At 52.6% G+C, this 23,397-nt stretch overlaps 6 protein-coding genes across 6 annotated transcripts; 2 read left to right on the top strand and 4 right to left on the bottom strand.

The window, feature by feature from the left end:
* Positions 1-20: 20 nt before the first annotated feature.
* CTAM01_09691 (uncharacterized protein) lies at positions 21-338 on the bottom strand (the record flags this gene model as incomplete). The annotated part of the gene is made up of 1 exon (XM_060525708.1): positions 21-338. One exon carries the CDS (start codon positions 336-338, stop codon positions 21-23), a length of 318 nt encoding a protein of 105 aa, XP_060379584.1.
* Positions 339-4,635: 4,297 nt separating this feature from the next.
* CTAM01_09692 (uncharacterized protein) lies at positions 4,636-7,587 on the top strand (the record flags this gene model as incomplete). Its single annotated transcript, XM_060525709.1, has 1 exon — positions 4,636-7,587. One exon carries the CDS (start codon positions 4,636-4,638, stop codon positions 7,585-7,587), a length of 2,952 nt encoding a protein of 983 aa, XP_060379585.1.
* A 3,971-nt stretch (positions 7,588-11,558) lies between these two features.
* CTAM01_09693 (uncharacterized protein) lies at positions 11,559-12,386 on the bottom strand (the record flags this gene model as incomplete). Its single annotated transcript, XM_060525710.1, has 1 exon — positions 11,559-12,386. One exon carries the CDS (start codon positions 12,384-12,386, stop codon positions 11,559-11,561), a length of 828 nt encoding a protein of 275 aa, XP_060379586.1.
* A 781-nt stretch (positions 12,387-13,167) lies between these two features.
* Positions 13,168-14,586, top strand: CTAM01_09694 (amidohydrolase; the record flags this gene model as incomplete). The annotated part of the gene is made up of 1 exon (XM_060525711.1): positions 13,168-14,586. The coding sequence occupies one exon, from the start codon at positions 13,168-13,170 to the stop codon at positions 14,584-14,586; it is 1,419 nt and encodes a 472-aa protein (XP_060379587.1).
* A 68-nt stretch (positions 14,587-14,654) lies between these two features.
* Positions 14,655-15,932, bottom strand: CTAM01_09695 (uncharacterized protein; the record flags this gene model as incomplete). Its single annotated transcript, XM_060525712.1, has 4 exons — positions 14,655-15,033; positions 15,092-15,468; positions 15,529-15,648; positions 15,729-15,932. 4 exons carry the CDS (start codon positions 15,930-15,932, stop codon positions 14,655-14,657), a joined length of 1,080 nt encoding a protein of 359 aa, XP_060379588.1.
* Positions 15,933-19,935: 4,003 nt separating this feature from the next.
* On the bottom strand, positions 19,936-23,024 carry CTAM01_09696 (NAD-dependent deacetylase sirtuin-5; the record flags this gene model as incomplete). Its single annotated transcript, XM_060525713.1, has 6 exons — positions 19,936-20,997; positions 21,607-21,728; positions 21,797-22,660; positions 22,713-22,785; positions 22,853-22,921; positions 22,977-23,024. 6 exons carry the CDS (start codon positions 23,022-23,024, stop codon positions 19,936-19,938), a joined length of 2,238 nt encoding a protein of 745 aa, XP_060379589.1.
* Positions 23,025-23,397: the final 373 nt, after the last annotated feature.

Consider the following 23,397-nt stretch of genomic DNA (forward strand, 5'->3'; position numbering starts at 1 on the left):
CTTCTTCTTTTACTGTATTGTTACACATGGCGGGCGGGAAAAGCGCGCCGTAGGATTTTGAGGTGTGACCACGAAGGGTCTCTTGGGCGTTTCCGTACATACTTGGTACCTACCACATACTGGACGACGTTAGAACAAATCATGAATCTACCACACCACTGCCTCGGATTGAGTGCGATCTGCTGGCCCTGCGACGTTGGTAAAGGCAACGCTGGCTGAATACATGTAGCCATGGCTGGGTTGGGCGGGGGACCGAAGGGTTTGCAAGGATGGGATGAGGCGGCGAACGAAAGCAAGCCGCAATATCTGTACTCTGTCACTCTCCCTGTACAGTCCATTTCAATTCAGATGATAGACCCTTGGGAAAGAGTCAATGCGAAAAGGTTGCTGCCGTGGGACTGAGACCGCGAGGCGTCTCCCGAAGGCGCCTGTCTCAGTCCTTATATCACACGAGCTGATCAGTGGATCCTTGGAAATCCAGCACTGTTCTTAGGCTCGGCACAAGAACGGGTGTAGAACATGGAGGAGCCTGAACAACAAAGGTTTCATTATTCTTCTCTTTCGTGGAGAGAGATGAGGAGAAGAACGTGGAGCGTTCCCGGGAGATGATACTCCGCAGTGAATTTAGCAGTTGACCATCCTCTAAGACGATCATGATTCTTCAATGCGCATCTCCCGAGCAATAACCTACTGGAGTACGGGGATAAGCCATGGAGAGGCGTAAAGCCGTACTTGGTAGTGCTACGCCATGAGAGGCGGCCTGTGTGTGGCACAAGGTCAAGGAAATCTTTCAGATGGCAGAGGCAAGAAAAAGGGGCAGGGACCATTCCACGTGGCAATTCGATAGAAGAGGACAGCCCAGCCCAGGATTAGTAACGGCAGCGAGATTGCAAATGTTCAGCCGTCTGTGTAGTCTGCTAGAAAACCCCCCGAGCGCAGACATAAGTTATTGCATGCGTTGGTGTGCGTTGGTGCGCTTGCGGGTAACCGTGCCGGCATGGTTTGGGGTGGGAACATGTCGGCAGTGGTGATTAGGACAAACGCCAGAGAGAAAAAAGCACTGCAAGTTGGCAAGTTAACTACGGATATTCCACCTTACTTTACACTGTACAGGCAGTAGGGAGTAAAAGGAGGGAGTAGCGTCAGCAAACAAACAGAGGCAAAGCTGCGTTGGGATAAGCCCGGACGCTTGCGAGCGACACCACACCCTCATTCTCTAGATTCCTCGAGTCTGTGAGTCCACGGATACGTATTGCTTGCGCCGCGTGGATGGAAGCAGCCATCAGCAAACCGAGGTAGATGTTGGTTTGTGGACGCGTAGACCCGGCCCGGCCGAAGTCTAATACCGCCGCTATTTGACCTGGCAAAGTGACAGTTGGCCTAGTCAGCCAGTCGGAGCGATGGGCTCAGAGGCTCAGAGTAGACCGGACGGGCGGGGACCACGGGGGGCGAGCCTTGAGGAGATTTCGACGTGATTTTGGCTTCTTTTGGCGTTGGCGTCGAAAATCCGTTGGTGTGGTACCCTCCGACCAGCAACCGACTCGCCGATAGAGACTCAAGGAGGCGTTCGGGGAATCCTCCTAGGACGCAAACGAGGCTTTTGTGTGGCTTTTGCGCCCGCTTCGCTTTGCCTTTGAGCTTGCCTCTTCTTGACATCTTTGGGGGTGACTTTGCATCATAGGCGCAAACTTCGGGTGCCATTCACCCCTCCTCCTTTTGACCTCATTCCTCGAAAGCTGGGCCGAGTCCCCCAAGTCCCCTGCCCCTCCAGCCCTCCCCAGCTCTCCAATCTTGTGGAAATGCAAATGCAAATGCAATTTAGACGTAGCTAGCTGTTTGGCTGCTCGTAGGGTCCCGGCACACGATTCGAGAGAGCTCCGGTCCATGCATCCTCCACCACCACCACTCATGCACTCATCAGCTCCTCCTTTACGAACCCGAATTTCTCAGCTCATTATTAGTCTGCAAGACGTAAGTATCCGTACGGCGTCCGTACCGTGTTTTTTCTAGATGAACCTTGGGCTTAGCATCTGCCCTAGCCAACAAGTCCGAAATGAGGACACGACGCGGACCTGGCCTGGCCAAGGTGTGTGGTGGAGAATAGTCTTACAGCTTACCCATTCTCTGGCGAACAGTGGCACAGCAGATTGAAAAGTCTTGACGACACGAGTGTCTGTGCAAGGAACAACGATGTCTTGGGGCTCATGTCTTGGAAGTTAGGCGGCCGGCATCATCCCCCCATCCTCTCTCCCTCCCGCCCGCGGCGTCTGCGCCCTTCTTGATAGTAAACACATAGTAAACTACCACCACACACCATCACGACGACAACCACCAAGATCCAAGGTCCAACAACACCACCTCCTCCGACGTAGTGTCTTGGAAGAGACAGGGACTCCCGCCCAGCCAGTGTGGACCACAGATTCTCATCGCGGCGATCAAGACGCACGGTTAACTTTCCCCTCGCAGTTCGCAAGCCCGTCCCGTGCCCATTGGAACGGGGCACATCAGCTTATTCCCCGCGGCCCAGGGTCGCAGACGCGCGATGGTTCGCTGCTAGTTTTTTCCTTCCTGGGCTCTCTTGCGATTGTTGGCCCTTCTGCTCTTGCTTGTTGCTTGCCTGCCTGTTCGCTTGCTATTATACATACTAATTACTACCCCTGACCACAAACCCTGGCAACGAACCCAGGGACGCAGCTTCAGCTAATCCAGCTAAAGACAAAGCACGCAGGGTTTGATGGACAACGGCGTATCATCGCACTGGTTCGTGAGCGCGCTACACATGGGTGACACGGTGATTTGATGGCCCTTCTCTGCCCTCTCTGGCCCGTCTGGCTCCTCTCTGGGCCTCTGGATCCCCTTGCTCAGGCCATCACGAACATGCGGTCCCGCAATTCGCTGATCAACCCAAACGACACTGGACTGAAGCTGGCCTAGGCCGTCGCAAACTGATCTGATTCTGATAGCAGACGCGTAGAACCTGTCATGTACCGAGGACGAACAGGCCTCCTTTCGACGTCTTCGAGACGTCGACTCCGTAAACACACACGGCTCCGCACCGCTTCGCAGCTTTTGACAGCGTACTTGAGTCAAGCAACACCCACCAGTGCCACGCCCCCCGGCAAGACGTCACATTGGGAGCGACAAGCGCAGATGGTCAAGATATCCGTATCTGAAATGCGCACTTGCCGAATGCAAGATTTACTGCCGATTTCTCCAAAGATTTGCAAAGGACATGACGTCCCCCTCAGGGCTCAGGCATGTCCCCTACACTGCCGAATCCAATGGGCTATCTGCGCCCCCTTCTCCAATCCCATCAGCAGTGCAGCACAAACAAAGGACAATGGCAAGATGGAGGCTTGATCGGCAACGACCGAACCGCTCGTGGAGCCTGGGTCGTCGCTTGCTTTCCCCAGAAAGCTATGTAAAATGGATCGGTCACAACTCACAAAGCAACCCTTCCAAGGCTTCCCGCTCGAGGCGACAGATTCGAGAAGAAGAAGAAGAAAAAAAACTCTGCTAGATCTGTTTGCCGGGTGGGGGGGAGGAGAGGGGAGGAGGAGGAGGGGGCCAAGCCCAAGGCCAAGACGAAGGGCCCGGAGGGGTGGGAAACACAGAGACACAGAAACACTGTGTGCGAGGCATCGGAATGTCAGCCAGGACTCCTCCTCACGTGGCGAGACCGTTCTCAGCTCCCCACGCCACCAGCGCTAAGATGAACATGGATTGGAAGCGGGCACTGTATTGCAGAGAGCAATATGGGAGTTGAAGTGAGTTGAAGTGGGAGCGAGGGTGTGTGTAAGCCTCACTATCTTCCCTCCCGAGTCCCCGGCCCGGCAACAACACTGATGCTGTCATACTTTCTTTTTCCTTCTTTTCTCCTCTAGTCATCGTCCCGTCTTTTCGTCCGGTCCCAAGACTCATGAGCAGAAAAAAAAAAAGCCCTTTCCTTTTCTCCTGAAGAGTTCGGGCCAGGGGGTCTAACGCTGGGACCCAATGCCAGCTAGTGGTGGCATATGTCAGTCTCTTGTCTTGAATGGCCTGGCCGCACTGGCTTTCCTGTCTGATTTCCGGCCCTTTGTGTCAAAGCGGACGGCCTAGCGCAGGTCGTCTCTGGGGTTAACTGCTCTAGCGTTGAATTGGTGCTTGGAACATCCCTTGTACCTGGCACTACGGCTTCCTGATCCTCCAATGTAGACGCCGTGTTTGTCTCTCTTGGGTACAATCACGATTCATGGCTCCGAGCCGGGACAATGCCTGCTTCTCCCAATGAGCCCCATTTGGCGTGGTTGGTGGCTTGCCGCTTGATTCTTGTCTCTATCGATGGCCACAGACTAGGCCTCGACCTGTCCGAGAGCTCTTCGGAGGAGGAGGAGGAACCTTGGCTGGGACAAGCAATCACCTTGAGTGAGGTTCAGCTTTGCCCACCGCGGCGGAACTTACAGATAAACAGCTGAGCTCCCACGTTGCTCCATGAGCGGTGGAGAGAGAGATCTGTTTCTTCATCTTCATTCCGCCTTTATTAGTAGCATTGATCTGACCATATAGTGTCGTGTGCGGATCAACATACAAGGCTACCCTCGATAACAACCCCAGAGCCACTGCCTCCAACATCACCGTCTGAGATAACAACCCCTCATGTCTTTACAGCCCTACGCGGCACCAAGACGAGGCACTATGACCGCTGCCATGTATGGCAAGCCAAAGGCCAAGGAGTCCGTCCTGGACCTCTGCACGAGGGCCACGCTCCTCGGAAACAACATCTCGGTGCGCATGCTCGAGTTCCTCACCAACGTTAAGCACCAACCGCACGGCTTCAGGGAGCTCGCCAATGACTTCCTCGACATCTGCCGGATACTATGGTCCATCGAGGCCGGCCTTTCCGAGGCTGCTCGCACCCACCAGGAGTTCCCCGCCGACATGATCAAGGAGCTCGACATGAAGTTCCGTTCGACCAACTCCGACTTCCAGGTCCTCGACCACATGATGTTCGAGTTCCTCGAGTACGAAAAGAAGGGTGCCATGGGCAGGATCCAGCGCGGCTGGCGCATGATGTTCGCCGACAAGGAGATCTTGAGGATGAGGGAGTCGATACGCAAGGCAAGGGATGCGCTGAGGATGAGTGCTCTCGTCTTCCAGTGGTCTCTTGGAAACTCAAAGACGGACGATGCTGTTGGCAACGGCTATGCTGGCCTCGCCGCTGCATTGGACCGCATCAGCAACCACAACTCGACTGTGCGGATATCAAAGTCCAAGTCCTTCGAAGTCCAGCCGACGGCACTACCGGATCGCTCAGACGAGAGATCTCCTCCTCTCCCTCCCCTTCCCGCTCTCCCCTCTCAAGCACCCCACATCCCTCCCCCTTCCTTGGTAGAAAAGATGTCCGCAGACTTCGTTCTTCAGGAGGTGAGGCTATCACCAGACCCACGTCGCCGCACATCCATCTCCAACAGGAGTCACCACAGCTCCTCAGAGAATGGACACTCGACCAGAATCCCCGACCGCAGAATCGGCCGCGACGATATCACAATCTCAGAGCACGGTCACTACGACCTCCACCCTGTCAGCACAAGAATCAACATGGATAGGAGATCAGCACGGGACGACATGACCATCTCGGATCGTGGAATGTCAGACCGCGGTATGTCAGACCGTGGCATGTCGGATCGCGACTATGACGCACCCAGCCGCATCTCAGACAGGAGGAACCTGCGCGACTCGGACAACACCATCTCACCCTCAACATCCGGCACAGAGACGCTCATTGGCGAGCTTCAGAACATCGCCGACAGCATCCCGACCAAGGTCGTTCGCCTCAAGGCCGACCCCATGACGATGCCTCGCTGGACACCTCGTCACAACGCCGATGGTAACCCGTCACTCAAGACCTCCCTCATCGCTGCTGTACAGGGCAAGAACCACAAGCTCGTCGAGCAGCTCTTGGACCGCGGTGTCTCACCCGACACCGGCCCGGATCAGCACGTTCTTGTGGATTCCGTCCTGTGCCAAGATCACGAGGCAGTCCGCCTGCTTCTTCTCTTCGGTGCCGATCCAAACTCTGCCGACAAGGATGGCATTACTCCCCTCTTTGCAGCGGTAGAGATGAACTCTCTCGACATCACCAAGATGCTTCTAAAGTACGGTGCGGATCCCAACATGTCTGCTGGACCTTCGCAGGAGTCCCCGCTCGCCATCGCCGTCATCGATGTCAAGATCGACTTTGTCCACATCCTCCTCACATATGGAGGTGACCCCAACCACATCATGGCCAACGGCAACACCGTCCTGATTGCCTCCATGAACAAGACGACACCAAAGAAGCTGGTCGACCTCATGCTCGACTACGGCTCCGACCCCAACGTCAAGAACAGAGAAGGTAAGACTGCTCTGTTCGAGACCATCATGGCCGCAAGAGTGGACCTTCTCACTGCTCTTTTGGACCACGGCGCCAACCCTAACCTGCCGGGTCCCAAGCACATGCTTTGGCCCGCGACCTACCAGGCACCTTGTCTGAAGGTCCTTCTGGCCCGTGGTGCTGACAACAAGCGTGCCCCCGGTAACATGGAGCTCGCTGTCAGTATCAACAACATTGAGTCTGTCCGCGTCCTGCTGTCTGCCGGCGTCTCACCCAACATCAAGAAGGATGGCATCTACACACCGTTGTGCACATCCATCCGCGACAACCGCGCAGACATATTTGAGCTCCTCCTCACCAGCGGTGCCGACCCTAACCTCAACTCCGCCGAGTACCCTGCGTTCAAGTGTGTCACGCACTTCCGCACACACTTCCTCCCTCGCCTGGTCGCCGCCGGCAACGACCTCCACAACCCCAAGGGCATCATCGAGATGGCCGTCCGGGTCAACAACATGGAGGCCCTCAACTGGCTCCTCGACCAGGGCGTCAGCCCCAACGACAAGGGCGATGACGGCAACACCCCTCTGACGACCGCCATCAAGGAAGGCCGCATGGAGATGCTCGACGAGCTGATCGCCCACGGCGCTGACCCCAACGTCCGCGGCAGCGACTGGCCCATCGTCATGTCCGTCAACTACCCCGAGGTTCTCGAGAAGCTCCTCCCCGCCGTCCCGGACATCCGCTCCTTCAAGGGTTTGATGGAGCGTGCCGTCGTCGCCAACCAGCTCGAGAGCGTCAAGCTCCTCCTCAAGGCCGGCGTGTCCGTCGAGGACAAGAACGGCGGCGTCTTCTCCCCGTTGACCTCTGCCATCCGCGAGGACAACAAGGAGATCACCAAGTTCCTCATCGAGGAGGGTGGCGCCGACATCAACGCGCCCGGTGAGCACTTGCCCATCGTCAAGGCGGTGCGCCGGTGCCGCGGCGACGACACAGACATCCTTGAGCTGCTGCTCCGTCACGGCGCCGACGTCAACAAGATCTACCGTGGATGGAACGCCATCTTCCAGGCCGTCGAGAATGGCGACGCCAAGGTCCTCAAGCTTCTCGTCGGGGCTGGCGGTGTCGATCTCGATGCCAAGGACGATGCTGGCCGCACCGTCATGGAGATCGCGGCCGGTCGCGGCTGGGAGGAGTCTGTCGGTATCATCCTCTGGGATGGCAAGAACAAGTCGTGATCCTCCTAACGCGTCTTGTCTTGAAGCTTTCTTTTCTTTCTGTCTCTCTCACGTGTAACTGACTCAACGCCGAGGAATGGCGCAACTTTTTACTTTCTTTTGTAATGTCCATGTACGAGATATGGAGGATGGGGTGGGTAACTGAAGTTTTCTCATGTAACATGGCGGGGCTTTATGATATCAGATTGATTTGTTCTTCTAAGGCGCCTCGATATCATCTGTCTTTCTTCACTTCTATACCTCCCTGTTTAGACTCTGGATCTTTCAATACCTGATCACCTAATTGAATCTCAATACCACTTCAACATGACCTTCACACATGGCACTCGTGAATAAGCCCCCTTACAGTAGTAACTTCACTTAGGCCTAAGAAACAACATGAATAGTCTTTATGGAAGCCCCACCTTTACTGAATTCCTTGCCTGCTTGATTCTCATTCATCTCTAAGCGGATCTTGCCCTCTATCACCCACCCATCATCGAAACGCTGCAAAAGGTCGCCTACTAGAGTAGAACAGCAAAAGAAATGCCTCGTGGCGGAATCGAACCGCCGATCTTCTCATGTCACTAGTACTAGTGAGACGCTATACCACTTAGCCAACAAGGCTGATGACGCTGTATGGCTTGTATGCTTACTGACGGGTCGAGAGATTGCAGGTTCATTTCTCGAGATTGCTTGCGCTGTGGGCTGGAGATGGGTAGGGCCGCGGGGCGGGTGCTTCTGTCCCACCAACCCACTTAGTTCACGATGGAGACATCTGAGGGGCAAGGATCCGACGTATGGTCGGCCACAACTTCTTGGCCCTAAAGCATGAGCTGCGTGCCTCAGCTGGAAATGGTTCACAAGACACGACTGGAACTTGATGCAGGCGAGCTAAGAATCGTCCATACTCCATACGTATAAACTTTCGTGTATTATTCTATCCAAGGTAGTGAAAAGGGATGTATGCCTATTCAATGTTTCGAGAGAAGGAAGGCCGTGTACGTGATGGTGGGCTGTTCTAAGATTGATAAAGGAATTTTGCTTCGCTGCCGTGATCTCATCCCGCGAAAGTTGGTACTCCTCTGGTATAAGTCGGACCTAGCCCATTTACCCAACGTCAACACAAGTGTCTAGAACTTCGACTTCAAGAGATGAAGCTTACTACTTACCCACAACTCTTTCTTGATTGATTCCAACAAGTATCAAAACCAGGCCGCTGCTTAAGCCCTAGAGGCAGCAGCTTTGGGAAGTTGACATTTTTGGCATGTCGTAGCAGTCGATGGCGGCGAGGTTGCAGGACACTGGCACATTTTGGAGGGATCCGAGAGTGCAGTGATGACCGAAACTGGAACGATGGGACCAGGCATAGTGGTTGTCGAGTATTCGTGAGCGGTGGTTGGATCTGGAAAGAGATTTATAGAATCAAGAATGATTTGTCTGAAGGTCTTGGTATTGAGGTGAAGGTGTGCTGCTTGATGCTGTCGAGATCTAACTTCAAGAGCTACTGTCATCGTATTTATACCGAATTGTAGACAGTCACCAGCTCTCGTCGCTTCCTAAGGTTGAGGTCTACGATATGACTAGTCACCAAATCACATTCTGACCGAGATGACAAGCATAACTTGAAAGAGTGCCAACGACATGAGACTTCGCTTTTGGGAAATAATCAAAAGCAACAGGGGTCATCAGCCCTACAGGGCAGCGGGCTTACAGCTTGCTACACCGAGACACGATGTATCCGTAGCCTCGGTTGGATGAATCCTTCTCATATGGGCTGCTGCCGCTAGTAAAGGCAGTCATCGAGGCGAGTCGTACAGCCTGATTCACGTAATTGGTCAACAAAGTCCTAAATAATGGGAAGTTGCTTATTGTCATTGGTCAAAGGGCAGAGAAACTGACTGGCAGAAGACGAGATAGGTTGGCTTTGAATGTCAAGCTTCCAGTCGGGCCGTCTGCACGAGGTCGGTCGCCGAGGCTAGCCTCTGGCTGGGTACGTTGTCAAATGAAAAGATTTCGTTTTGCGTGTTGAAAAGGGATGAAAATATCCATCAATAACGAATCATAGACACAAGCAAGCAATTCGGCACAAAGACCGCGCCGCAAAAGTGGATGCTTCTCATTCTTGAATGTTAGTTCAGCTTGAGATGTTTCTTCTACAAACGTCTATTCGACGATGCACCCTGTCCTGTGGCAAAAGTTGAATTGCTAAGCTCACGAAGATATACTCTTGAGTGTCGATTGCCGTTTTGGGCAAATCTACGTTGAGCCGCAGGCTGGGGGCACTACTTACTTTGGAGGGCCAAGAGAAAAGAGACCAGTTTCCCGAATAGGAAATTGTACGTCGCGGAGGCGCGACATGGCCAATTGCGCATTTTGATTCGTTTCCGAAGAGAAAAGCATCCCTTGAGGACTCGAGAGGCTGATTTAAGCGTCTTACTCATTATCCACGGAGCCGGGCGTGGGGGCGAAAACAACTCAGTCTGACAGATTACAGGGCCAGGCACCCAGTGTATTCTGTCGTGCCATAGGGTTGCCTTTGCTGACACACATAGGGCTGAGCTGAGATTCATCACGAGGCAGAATGCACTGCAAAGATCGATCATGCACGATGAATTTCCTGAACGGGAAATAGAGATGCTGGCTATGCCGGGGCCGTTGATGAAGCCCTCGAAAAGCAGGACTCGGCCGAACGAGAGGGTGGGGAAAAGTGGGAGACTAGAGAGGGTGTATCTCTGAAGACACTTTTGTTGGTTCAACATGCCATCTACGTTACGCAAGGCCGCCCGAGTCCCAGTTTCCTCTGCTGCACTAGGGAGCTGTAAAATGCAGCAATGACCCACCATTCTAGATTCATCCCGTTGCGAGATAACAGGCTCGTGGAAGTATGGAAGCCTCGAGTCTCGGACTTTGGAAGCCACCTCCACACGCCATCGAGCCTGCAGAAGACCCAGCACGGAGGACTGAGACATTCCTGCGAAGACCTTTTCCCTTTCGTATTCCGGCCATTCAAGATTGACTGTTCACTTCAATTCACTCATCAGAGGTGTTCCCATGTGGTAGAGTTGCGTACATGCCGCACGTAAGGTAGGTGAGTCGGTAAGAGAGCCCCCATTCAAGACAGCCGACTCCAATCTCGGTCACAGCATCGCAGCAGTTAGAATCGCGTTAATTCTCACATAAATCAATGTTTCGCATATGGCTATGTGTGCTACAAGATTTGGTGTCCTCATGACAGCAATCTGGCCAACGTCTGAGGCCTTCCCGGGGACGCTCGCGTCGCCTTACTGTCTCACCCACGCGTCTCCGTGAAACCAACCCCCAACACTGGTGGTTGCGGCAGTCAGACGTCCAGAAAATTAGCACCTATGACTGATTCTGTAGGTTTCTCGAGAAACGACTCGAAGTGAATTCCCCCCAGCTACCACCGCCAAGTTCCCATCTGATATCTTGCCCTGTCAGGCGAGACCGTGATATGAGAAGTGCGTGCATCATACCCCCGCGCTACCATGCAATTCAGGGACTCAGCCGACTCTTGGGTTCCTACAGACAACAGGCGAGAGGCATTTCGCATTTGCGGCAGGCACGAAGCCCTGGATGGAGAAATTACAAGAGGCGTGTTGTGGAGTCACCAGCTCTCTACCATAGTTAGTATGACTAGTCGCTGTACCGGATATCAGCACATCCCCGATAGTCTAGTGGTGAGGATATCTGCTTGTCATCGGGGAAATCCCACGATTCGCAGGGGACCGGGGTTCAATTCCCCGTCGAGGAGTCTTTCTTTTTCTCTTTTTGGCATGTCGGCCTTTCCGCCTTTCCTTGCTATCCTACAAGTTTCCCATCGTTCGCGGAATCGTCAATCCGCGCGCCTGACACCGACAAACGGTCGCCATATGTAGATGTTGTTCGCGAGTCAACTACGTTTGCCTATAAGCGGAATGAGAGCGGGTACTTGACATGATTGTGCGCAAAGAGGCCGTCCATGCGCACTTTTACTTGCCAGCGGCTCCCCATTTGTATGTTGACACAACACCACCATCCACAAGGATATCAGTCCCCGTAATGAAGGACGACTCCGGACTAGCTAAGAACGCTACGGCGTTGACAATATCCTGAGGTGTTCCCACTCGACCAGCCGGGCTTGTGGCAACAAACTTTGCCGCTGGACCGCCCTGTTCCATCTCTATACGACCTACCGCCGTCGAAATGACGCCCGGACTGATCGAGTTCACCCTCGCGCGCTTCTGGCCCCAGGTCGCGGCGGCGGCCTGCACGCGTACGAGGTTCCCGCGCTTGGATATGCCGTACGCACGAGGGGCCGAAGACGGGTCCGCGGGGTCGACTACGAGAGCGGGATGATCCAGGAGCTGGTCGACGGGCGCCATGGCGAGATGTCGCTCTAGCTCGGCGGGGAGACCAGAGCCCATGTGGCCTGCCATGCTCGAAATGCAGATCAGGCTGGTGCCGGCCTGCGCAACGGGGAAGAAGGCGTCTATCACGTTGGCGGTGCCGATGAGGTTGACGGCGTAGATTCGCTGGGCGGTGTTGGCTGTAGGGGGCAAGCCCGCGGTATGCACGATGGTGTGCAAGGGCCCTGCCGCTGCGGCTGCGTTGACGAAGTCGTTGACGGATGCGGATTCGGAAACGTTTACCGGCATCGTCTGCACCGAGTATCCATCGTCTGTGAGTTCTCTCTGAGCAGCTGCGAGAGTTGCGTCCGAGAAGTCGCCAAGAAAGAGGTGGTGGCCTGTACCCAAACGACGGGCGATGGCGAGGCCCATTCCGCCACAACCAACGATCACCACGACTCGCGAATTCATAGCGGCGGTTTTCGGAGAGTGAGATATTTGGTTCGGAAGATAAGGTTACATGGAGATAGCTGATGGGCGACTTCCATAAGATCGTGGACGAAAAGCAGAACAATCAATTAGACAATTTGTCGCGGTGGGTGAATTCTTCCCCCCAGGTGTTTTATACGCATTTCGCTGCCGTTTCTCGTTTTCAGTAAGAGAATGCGAGACCGAACTCGAGCTGATACCTAGTGGAACTCACCCTGGTCATCCCACTAAACCCCTTGTTTCTAAGTGTTGTGGAAGAGGATGTGTCAAATTGTGCGTCTAATACGGAGTATCCGTAGTGTACAGCTCAGAGTGATGGGATGCATTGCATCAATTGAGTAGGTAGGTACATAACATACTTCGGGGACCAACAATGTGCGCCAGGCGTCCAGCTGCATCTTCGTCCGTTCTCCAACTTCAAGCCCAGAACCTGGGCTGGGAATCTTAATCCCCCGCCTTTGCAACAAGACGCGATAGTCCTCTATTCGATTGTATAGAACAAACGGTCAGATCCTTCGTCCGTATCAGGAAGGTACAGTCTTACGCACTGATCGCTACAATCAGGGATGCTTCCATCACCCATCGCCGACTCCGCACCGGCAAACTGCTCCGATGCGCTTATCAGCCACGGCAATGTCGTCCGCCACATCTTCATCTCTCATCATTGAATTGTCACCGAAGCATTGAGAACTCTAGAACCTCCAGCCAGTCTTCGCCTCTCCATTGTGTCTCTGCTCACCCCCGTTTCAGCTGCTGCCAGAAAATGACACTCCGCAAAGCTCCCGCCCTCGCCGGCCCCGCCATGGAGCTTCCCCGGCGCACTTCGCCGCGGCAGTGGGCGGCAGACGCCGAGGGTGCGATCCCGGAGAAGCTCATCAAGCCATGGAAGCTGCCTCCGCAGAACACCTACCTCTTTATCAACGCAAACGTCGTGGATGCCGCCAAAGGCCTCGTCATTAAAAACACGACCGTCAAGATCTCAAACGGCTTGATTGAGAACGTTGGAGGGAGCCCAGCTGACAGCACAGGCAACGATGCCATTGTGGTAGATTTGCAGGGAAAATACCTCTCCCCGGGTCTCATCGACTGCCACGTCCACGTCAGCTCCGTGCCCGGCGAGGCCGGCCTCAACGGCGGCTTCGACATGGACGCCACCGTCTCTTATCTGCGGCAGTCTTTCGTCTGCGGTCGCATCCTGAGCAAGGGCTTCACCACGGTCCGCGACACGGGCGGCGCAACTCTCGCGCTCAAGGAGGCAATCCAGGACGGCGTCTTCCCCGGGCCTCGCCTGTTCATCGCCAACCAGGCTCTCTCGCAGACGGGAGGCCACGGCGATCGCAGAGGTGCCCACGATCACTCGGGGCTGTGCTGCGGCGGCACGGCGGGACTCTCCAACGTCGTAGACGGCGTGCCGGAGTGTATCAGGGCGACGAGAGAGCAGCTCAGGACGGGGGCGGACTTTATCAAGATCATGGTAGGCGGCGGCGTGGCGTCACCGACGGACAGGATCGAGAACACGCAGTTTACGGCGGATGAGATCAAGGCCATTAGCGAGGTCGCGCGGAGCTACGGTACCTGGGTTACGGCGCACGCATATACCCCGCGGGCGATCCGCCACGCGGTCGAGAATGGCGTGACGGGCATCGAGCACGGCAACTTCATCGACAAGGAGACGGCGGAATTCATGGCTGAGAACGCCGTGTGGCTGACGCCTACGCTGGTCACGTACGACGCCATGGGCTCCGACAAGTACAAGGGATTCTTGCCCCCTGAGAACCAGCGCAAGAACCAGGAGGTCTTGAGAAGAGGTCTCGAGTCGTTGAAAATTGCCGCCGCAGCGGGCGTGACCATCTGTCATGGATCGGATCTGCTCGGCCCCCTACAGGCTGAGCAGAGCAGGGAGTTTGGGATCCGGCAGCAGGCTCTCAGCAATAAGCAGGTGCTTCAATCCGCCACGGTTAACGCCGCCAGGATGCTTCGACAGGAGGATGTGCTGGGGCAGGTGAAGGAGAAGTTCGTGGCGGACTTGCTAATTCTCAACGGGAACCCGCTGGACGACGTCTCAATACTGGATGAGCCGGAGAAGAACGTCTTGGCGGTGATCAAGGATGGCAGGGTCTACACGAGCCGATGGAGCAAACTTCCAGAAGACGTCAAGGAGCCACCGCGACTGATTGAATGAGCGCATGCAGCAAGCTTTATCAGGCAAAACCGAACATCGAGGCTTGGATGATCTACAATGTTCATATACTAATCTATATCTGGAACACTACTGCTTCTGCTATACGTGACCTTGCTGGGCATAGTTGGTGCTGAATCACTCTGCTCGGCCTCCCGAAGGTGCTGCTGCGACAAATTGTCCACGAGGACGAATCCGTCACTTTGGCGTTCGCTCCGCCGATTTGAGAGACCATCGGACTTGCCATTCGAGCTGTAGTAGTTTGCCGTACCCTTGGTTGAGTACGAGGAACGGCCCAGCAGAGGTCGGAGGAAGGGGATACACGCGAGGGTGATGCCGACGCCGGGCTCCAACGCGCTGAAGATGAGAGCGTTGGGGATGTTGAAGGTCACGTCGAGGTACACGAGGTTGGCAAGGTAGTAGAGGCGCAGAGCCGATACGATGCACGTACTATATTGGCAACATGGTCAGTATATCATCTTCTTCAGATTCGGGAGGCTTGGCTTACAAGACTCCGAGCGAGAAGGTGACGATCAGGGCGACCTTCTTGTACATCTCCAGCCGAAGACTCCACAAGTGAGAAATCGGCATGACGAGGACGATGATGTCGGTGATCATGTTCAACACCCCCATCGTGCCATCCGCTGCAGGCTGGTTCCCGCAGTGTCGGTTCTTGAGATCGAGGAGCCAGTTGTCCGAGAGGGGGATGCAGATGAAGAAGGCGATCAGCACCGTGACCATGACCCACATCATGGTGAAGGCGGCCAGTATCCGCGCCGACAAGATCATGAACCTGGTGCTGAAGAGCTTGGAGTAGAGGAGAAGAATGGAGATCTTGCAGAGGCTGAGGCTGATGGCCCACAGGATCTGTTGCGCGACGAGGACCTAGAGGGAGATGCGTCAACAACTACATCGGGGTTCTTCGACGCGAGAGTTGGCACGAACCTTGAGAAACTTGACGATTGGCCCGACCCCATACTTGGGTATGATGACGGCATTGTGAAGGCCAACACCGCATTGCATTACAGCGACTATGGAAATTGCTTGCAAGGCATTGGAGAAGACCTGTCAGAGAAAAGTGAGTTGTGGTCCTCATCTCATCGCGCCGGAAGATAACTCCATTGCTGGCGTGATGAACAACGTACGAGTCCAGCAATTATAGACCAATCACTCAAATCCATATCTCTATGCGCCATGCGCCTGGCGATGAGGCGGAGGATCACCATCAACGTCGGAATGATGATGAAGACGATAGACACCGCAACCACAGAGATCTGGCCCGGTTCCTCCAGCGGGAATATCACCAACTTGTCTCCCATCGTCGGCGTCTTTGGTGGTGATGCCGCCATATTGTCGTCCCGTGAGGTTGCGATGGGGAGGAGACCTTGACCTTGTCGTCCACACTACGAGTGGATTATGCGGGAAGCGGAGGTGGGACGAACATTCAAAGGTCCAAGCATCCAATCCATGAGAGCAAGATGCTTCATTTTTGAACCCCTCGAGGTCTGTCCCTCCACCCCAGTTCCCAACGGCCCGACGACTGGAACCCAGAACCCAGACCACAGACCTTTTTCTGCTCGTTTCTTTTTGGGGCGGGCCACATCAGGTCACCCAATAGCCCCCCAAGTGGTGGTTTTGTTTGCTTTTTCCTTTCCCACTGTGGGCACCAGAATGGCAAGCTGCATACCTTATCGACCGCAGTGCAGACGCTGTGCAGTTGTGACAGGGGGTCTGGACAGCCCACAGTACCTAGAAGAGGAAAGGATAGAAATACTGGTGCGGCCACCTCTGCTGCCACGCGATCAGAGGTCGAGGGTAACAGCAGAAATGCCCAGACTTTTTCTTCCACTTCGTGAGAAACAGGCACTGCCAAGGACAGTAGGCTAACAAATGGGCTGGAGGTGTGATGACTGCGTTGCGTCGTGCTTTAGTGGTATGAAAAAGTGGATGCCTACAATCGAAATGACGCAAATGGGCAATGATTGAATTGTGAATATGATAGAAACCATGGGGGAAAACCTGACCTCTGCGCTTTTGCTCGCGATTCATCGGCAACGGCAGATGCTCTCAATGAATACCTCGTTTGGGATGTAGGGCATGGAAGCGTTTCCGATGACTTGTCTGAATTCGAAAATTATCTTCAGGACAATGCCCTCATCTCATGGAACTGGCCATGGCTCCTGCAAAGTCCAAGGATCCTCGTGTCAGCCTGCCTAAAGAAGCCTGTTGTGTTACGGTAATCCGAGATCTCTACCCCGGTGCCTCAAGAGCACAGATACAGATCGCGGTCATTTCTACACGTACCGGGTTCGCGAGGAGATCCAGGCCGATTCCATCATAAAGGCATGGGTCGACGAACGAACCAGACGTGGCGTCGGGCGGAAGCAACCCCCCCTCGACGGCAGATGGCCAGCCCTTTGACCACCACTGTTTAACTCCATCGTTTTGCATTACTAGAGGATTGCCGCAGTACATGTAGACGCTACCCTACCCTCGAATTCCACACTATTTAACCTTAACCCTTTTCTCTCCTATCCTTTCCTCTATTCTACCCTCTCCCTTATTAAAGGATCGCTAAAATCGTAGTTTTAATAGCTTATTAGTAAGCTAATATTACTATTTAGAGGTAAGTAACCTACTCTTATATATAGGTACTAAGAGTTTTATTATTATAGAAATAGTAGTAGATATATTAAAGTATTTAAAAGAGCTTTTTAATAAATTTTTAATACTATTTAAAGTAATTATTTTTAAACTATAAGAAGAAGCTAAGGCGCTATATTAATACGGCCCTATTCGTCTCGTTAGTATTAATAATACCTTTCTTAGTATAAAATATATTAGTAATACTTTATAACTACGTTATTATACTTCATAAATCGTACTTAATAATAGTAAGGATTTTAGTATTTTTTTTTAGATCTTTTATTAAAGTTATTATTATAAAGTTAGTTTAGTTATTAGTATTTTAATAAGCATTTTAACTTAACTTAAAAACTCTTATAGCTCTTAATAAGAAGCTTTTAAAGAACTTATAACTAGACTTTTTACTTATTATAAGTAAAGCTATTATAATTAAAGCTATAATAATTAAAGCTATAGTACTACTTACGGACTTTAATAATAAGTAATTAGTAATATAGTTATCTTTTTTTTATAATAAGCTTAAAAAAGTATTTTAATTTAAGTACTAAGTAGGTACTATACTATTTTATTAAAACTGTATTCTTATACTTGTGACTTAAAAAGAATTAACTTTCTTCGATAACAAGGTACTTAGCCCTTTGACCACGGACGCAGGGAAGAAAGAGACATGGATCCCCTCTCGCTAACCGAGAATCCTTCTTTTCTTTTTTCCTCCTTCGCTGCCTTTGATCACACATACTTTCCCCATTTTCCCGTTCCTGCATGGGGGGCTTTTGGTGGTTTCCACACCAATCACAAACGCAGCTTTTCCATCTTCGCTTCAGACTGTGCATATCTAGTTTGCTCTAGGTCGATGCTGTCATCAGCCCGTCCTTGCCCGTTTGATAAAAGATGGCTTTTTCGAGGTTACCTCCCACCTGCTTACCCCGACCTAGCTGACTCTTCTTGGCCGGCCCCTCTTCGCGAAAATCTCGTTACGACTTCAACAACGTGGGATACGGGTGGGAACGCGTGGAATAGCTTCCCTCTACTGCACGACACCATCCATCGACAGTTTGACACCCTTGTCCCCCGTTGAACCGCGTGTGGCACACCACCATCATCTGTCCGAAAAGGGCTCGTCGTCCGAGAGCCACCGTGCCATCTGGCCACCCAGCCAACTCAATTCTGACGTCTCACTCGGGAGGCATGTCTGGCATTCTTAGGGTCTCACTACGGAAGCGGGAGCAGCAGCATTAGCTCCTACGAGAAAGAGATTTCTCCCCCTCCCCCCTCCCTTACCGTCACAAGCCACTGCCCATCAGTTAAACCTTTTCAGAAGCGCGCGGCATGACGGCTAAGCTAGGAAATGCGAGGACGGGACGGGAGGCAGAAGCCGGCAGCCGCCTCAAGTCCGTTATCAAGGGAAGAGATATGAGGGAGTATTATTGCGGCTATGACAAGCTTTTGCTTTCGAAATGCCCAACCTGTCATTGTGCATTCGCTGAGAAACATTTCCGGCTTCCCCGTCATGCCGCGGTGAAGGTGTTAGTCATGTGGCTGGGTGGTACGCCGCGCAACCATCAGGACGCGCTTGATCGTCCGCTTCAGTCTTTCCAGTTGACAGGCACGGTAAGTTGAAAACACTTTATGACTTTCACATTATCAATTCTGGAAAACTTTCAATAATAAGGCCTGGGCGATTGTAGTATGATCACTCCACTAACTAGTCGAGCATCACTCGATTCACCGCAAAGAGACCAAGCTCAAGCGCGGCACTTATGATAACCTCGCTGAGTGAAATGTCGCCGAAACGATTCTACTTCGTGCTGGGACCATTCGCCATGGGAAAGAAACTCGGTGTGACATATGCGGCTCAAGATGAAAGGGCTGGAAGGGCCGTGAGTCTCGGGTAGAAAATATGATCAATCATGGACAAACGAGTCAGCGGCTTGCCCTGGCTCAAACGACGAGATCCAATCGGAAGATGCCTCTCGACGCCTCAAAGAGCTAGCACGGTGCCTGGCAGATGTTGTCAAAGTCTCAGTTTTGTGAAACCATAGCTTTGGATAGGTTGCATAAGCTGCTCTGTCCTGCAGTAGTCAGTGCAGCTAAGCTCAAGTCTATGGAACTCCAAACGTAAACGAGCAAGCAAAAGCCTCATCGTGACTAAGTGAGTGGTGATCGAAATTGATGAGAGTGAACAGTTTTCAAGCTGCATCACCTGAAAGACGAAAGCGATGGAACGACGGTATGACTGGAGTGGGAAAGACGATTTCCACATTTGATGCTTCAGCCACGCAGCTCTACAACGCAAGGGGGTTTTACTTCGATATTCTGACGGAGACCAATGGAATTGGAGCCAACGTTCGTTCGAATGACTTGATTAGAGCGATAATTGACAAAGGTAAGCTTGAAGGTATTTGGCAGCTTTGTCTTCCGCGTGGAAACCTAACGCGGAGTTTGGAAGAATCTAACTATATGATCAATGATGCAGGCCAGCTTATATTAATCAAGGCTTGTTACATAAAGTTCAACTGTTCCAAGTATAGGCCAAGCGGGAGTTGATGCTAACGGGATGGAGATTGTATCAGCCAACTCATATCTACTAGATGCAATGCTCCTCGCTTTCACACCGTCTTGGAGTAGAAAAAGTGGACACGTAATCACTGATTAGGTTCGCATGGCTCTGAACCCTCCGTAACCTGTGACAATGTGCCTCTTCCGCTATTTCTTCATGTTCTTCTCGACTTGCTCGTATGATTCGCTAATCACCGGTTTCAGTAACTGGGGGAGGACAACTGCTGCATCTCCTACAAACACCCAGTCCTTATCCGGCCGAACATGTCTCGCGTCTTCAGCTCGCGTGTTGATAACAGCAACTCTCGCACCCTTCTTGCGAGCCATCTCGGCATACCCAGCCGCCGGCCAGACCTTGCTGGTGGTTCCAATCGTAAGAAACAAATCGATGGCCTCGGGGTCATCGAAAAGCGCCTGGGCCTCTTCAACAACCTCAACGGGCAATGGCTCGCCAAACCAGACGACGGCGGGACGGAGGATGTTGTTCTTGCACTTATGGCATTGCGGTAGGTCCTTTTTCTCCAACCCCGATGACAGCCGGATAGCAGCAACGGGGTCCGATGGCGCCGGTTGATCCGGGGCTTTCAGAGCAGTCAGATCTCGCGTGGTCGGAGAATTGCCCTCATACTTCTCCCCGAGGATTTGCGCGTGTTTCCGCGCGATGCCGGCTAAAAGTACTGGGCTGGCGCGAGGCTTCTTGTCCGGATTTATGCTGCCGATGGTCCTCTCCTCGTCCTTTGAAGGATCGAGTGCTGGTGACAGAGACTCCTCAAAGTTGTCACGCTCGGTGTGTCCGCATCCAACCACGTCGACGCAGGACAGCGCAAAAAGATTGCCGTGGAGCTCCTTCAGCTGACTGGGCGAATGACCAGCCCGACGGCTCAAGTTATCGACATTTTGCGTCAACGCGACGAAGCCAGGCACTCTGCGCGCGAGCTCAGCCAGAGCATAGTGAGCGGGGTTCGGCTTGGCACGAAGGGCGTCGTGCCTGCGATACGTGTAAAATTGCCAGACGAGACCCGGGTCATGACGGAAGCCTGCGGGTGAAGCGACCTGTGTTATGTCCTGGTTCCTCCACAGACCATTGGCCCCTCGGAAGGTGGCAAGGCCTGAGGATACGGAAAGACCTGCGCCGATGAGAGCAACGATGCGCTTTGACTTCTTGAGTGTGTCGTGGAAGTCAGCGACCGCGATAGGGTCTAGGTCGGGCTGAGTTGTAGTTAAGTCAGCCATCGAATCTTGGCGTAGAGATGATACAGGTGTGGTCGGGTTGTAGTATGATAGCTCGTTGTTTCGAAAAGTCAACAGAAAGATTGGCTTCTTCAAATATCTCTCCGAGTTTGCGTTGGTTACCTAAAGAAAATGCGGCAAGGCAATATAATCTGACACGTCTTCTTGGACCCCAAAACCAATACGGCGAAGCAACCAACAAAGAAACAACAAGTAACTTCAGTCCAATTTCGGAAATTTCCATGGCCGTTAGACAGAACATTCAAGGGGCCATGAACCAACACTGAACTGATGTGAGCTTGGTGCGTCTCAAGATGCAAGGGGCCGCTGCCTGAGCAACATAATTTTGGCGAAAATGTCGAGACTCTATTGGTTGATGACAGTCATCGTAAGCTGCTTCAAACACCCAAAATCAACGACGGATTCTATGACGCCGGGCTTGATTCTCGAGCCAGTTCTACTGCCTTTTGCGCTGCTTTCCCAAAATCTGCTTCGGTATGCAATCCAAGATTGGCTTCTTCCAGCTGTGTGTTCCAGTCAGCACACTCAATGTCAAGATAGCATTTGACCGGTATGGGAACATCTTACGATTTTCAATCCCATCTCAGAATTGGTGCCTTGAAGTCGAACCACCATGGGAATCTTCAGCGGTCCCAGCTCTTTGGCTGCACCAAGAATGGATTCTGCGATCATGTCGCCTCTAGTGATTCCTGCCAAAAGTTTATTAGCCCGAGAAGTGGACGTCAAGCTTCCTTCATTAGCTGTTTGGCGAACTTACCACCATAGATGTTGACAAATATTGTCTTCACCCTCCGGTCCCGCAGGATAATCTCAAATGCCTTGACCATGGTCTCCTTCGTCGCTTGCCCACCAGCATCAAGAAAGTTGGCACTGGCGCCACCGTGCAGGGCAATCGCATCGTTGGTCGCCATCGCGAGACCTGCTCCATTGACCACATTGCCAATGTCGCCGTCCATGCGAACATAGACCAGCCCATACTTCTCAGCCTCGACTTCTTCTGGAATCTCGTGCTCCGTGTCTCGCTCTGCAAAAAGTGGCTTCTGCCGCTTGGCCGCAGCATCATCAAATGAGAACTTGGCGTCCATGCAAGTCAGACCTCCTTCTGACGAGCTTGCTAGAGTCTTGATCTCAAGCGAATAGGCGTCCTTTGTTGTGAAAATCTTATAAAGTCTGCCGAGTATGTCATTGAGGTCTTCCTTCTCTTTCGCCGAAGCTCCGAGACAGTTCGAGACTTTGTCGGTGAGTTTGGATGTGATGCCATCCGTGAATCCAAATCGAAATGTATGCAGCTCGTCTGGATGCTGGGCTGCTATCTTTTCGATGGCGACTCCGCCAAATTTTGACGCGATGATTATTGGACAATAGTTCTCGCGATCGAATGTGATCGCCAAGTACCACTTTCTTTCGGGATTCAGGCTTTCCGTAACATGAAGCTTATTGACCAATACACCGTTACCTACGGATTGATCCGTCTTCAAGTAGTGACCAAGCATGCGATTGGCAGCTTTCTCGGCGCTTTTTGCATTATTGACCAGTTGAATGCCGGCCCCTGACCCGTTGTCAAACGCGCCGTCATCGATGCCGCCCCTTAATATCTGTGATTTGAGAGAACAGTTTCCGCCTAAGTGTGTCAGTACATCTTAAATCGGCAGTCTAGAAGAAGACATGATTACCAAGCTCTGTGGCAATCACCGCAGCTTCGGCTGGTGTTCTTGCGAGGTGTCCTCGGGGTACTGGGATGCCGAACTGATCGAAAAGCATCAGCGACCCTTCCCATCCTAGTCTCTTGTCGCTACAAAAGAGGAAGCCTTACCTCCTTCAAAAGGTTCTGCGACTGATATTCATGTAGCGTGAGCTGTCGAAGTTGTTGCTTCGATACCAACTAAGGAGAAATCAGCGATCTGTGTTATTATTATGCGTGAAGGCGGAGTACCTACATTTGCATTGAGACGCCACAACTTTGCTGTCAGAGTCCGAGTTGCCATGGTATCATGAAAATGCACATGGATGCATCAAGTTCGATATTGAAAGATCATTCACTCAGTTCTGAACTGATCAAGACGGTAGGTAGATGACAACAATTGACTGCTGATATGGGAGGTATGGCCGGCGGCAATCAGGTACGTCATCCAGACAAAGGCAAGCTAGCGATGCTGTGGCTGGCTCTAAGCGAGCAAATAGCCGAAGGTTGAGTGCTGCCGGTTATATCGGCTATATCCCCTTCGCTAATACTACGGATAGGTGAAGCCGATATCCACGCCGATAGTTCATTGCAACTGAACACCTGCAAACCCCAATTCAGACGGCGATGAAAATCTTGCTTACATCACACAAATTGTTCCAACTACCTACTGCACT

This window comes from Colletotrichum tamarilloi (genome assembly GCF_030869305.1).
Source record: "Colletotrichum tamarilloi strain Tom-12 chromosome Unknown Scaffold_40.1, whole genome shotgun sequence".
In the NCBI taxonomy this organism is placed as follows: Eukaryota; Fungi; Ascomycota; class Sordariomycetes; order Glomerellales; family Glomerellaceae; genus Colletotrichum; species Colletotrichum tamarilloi.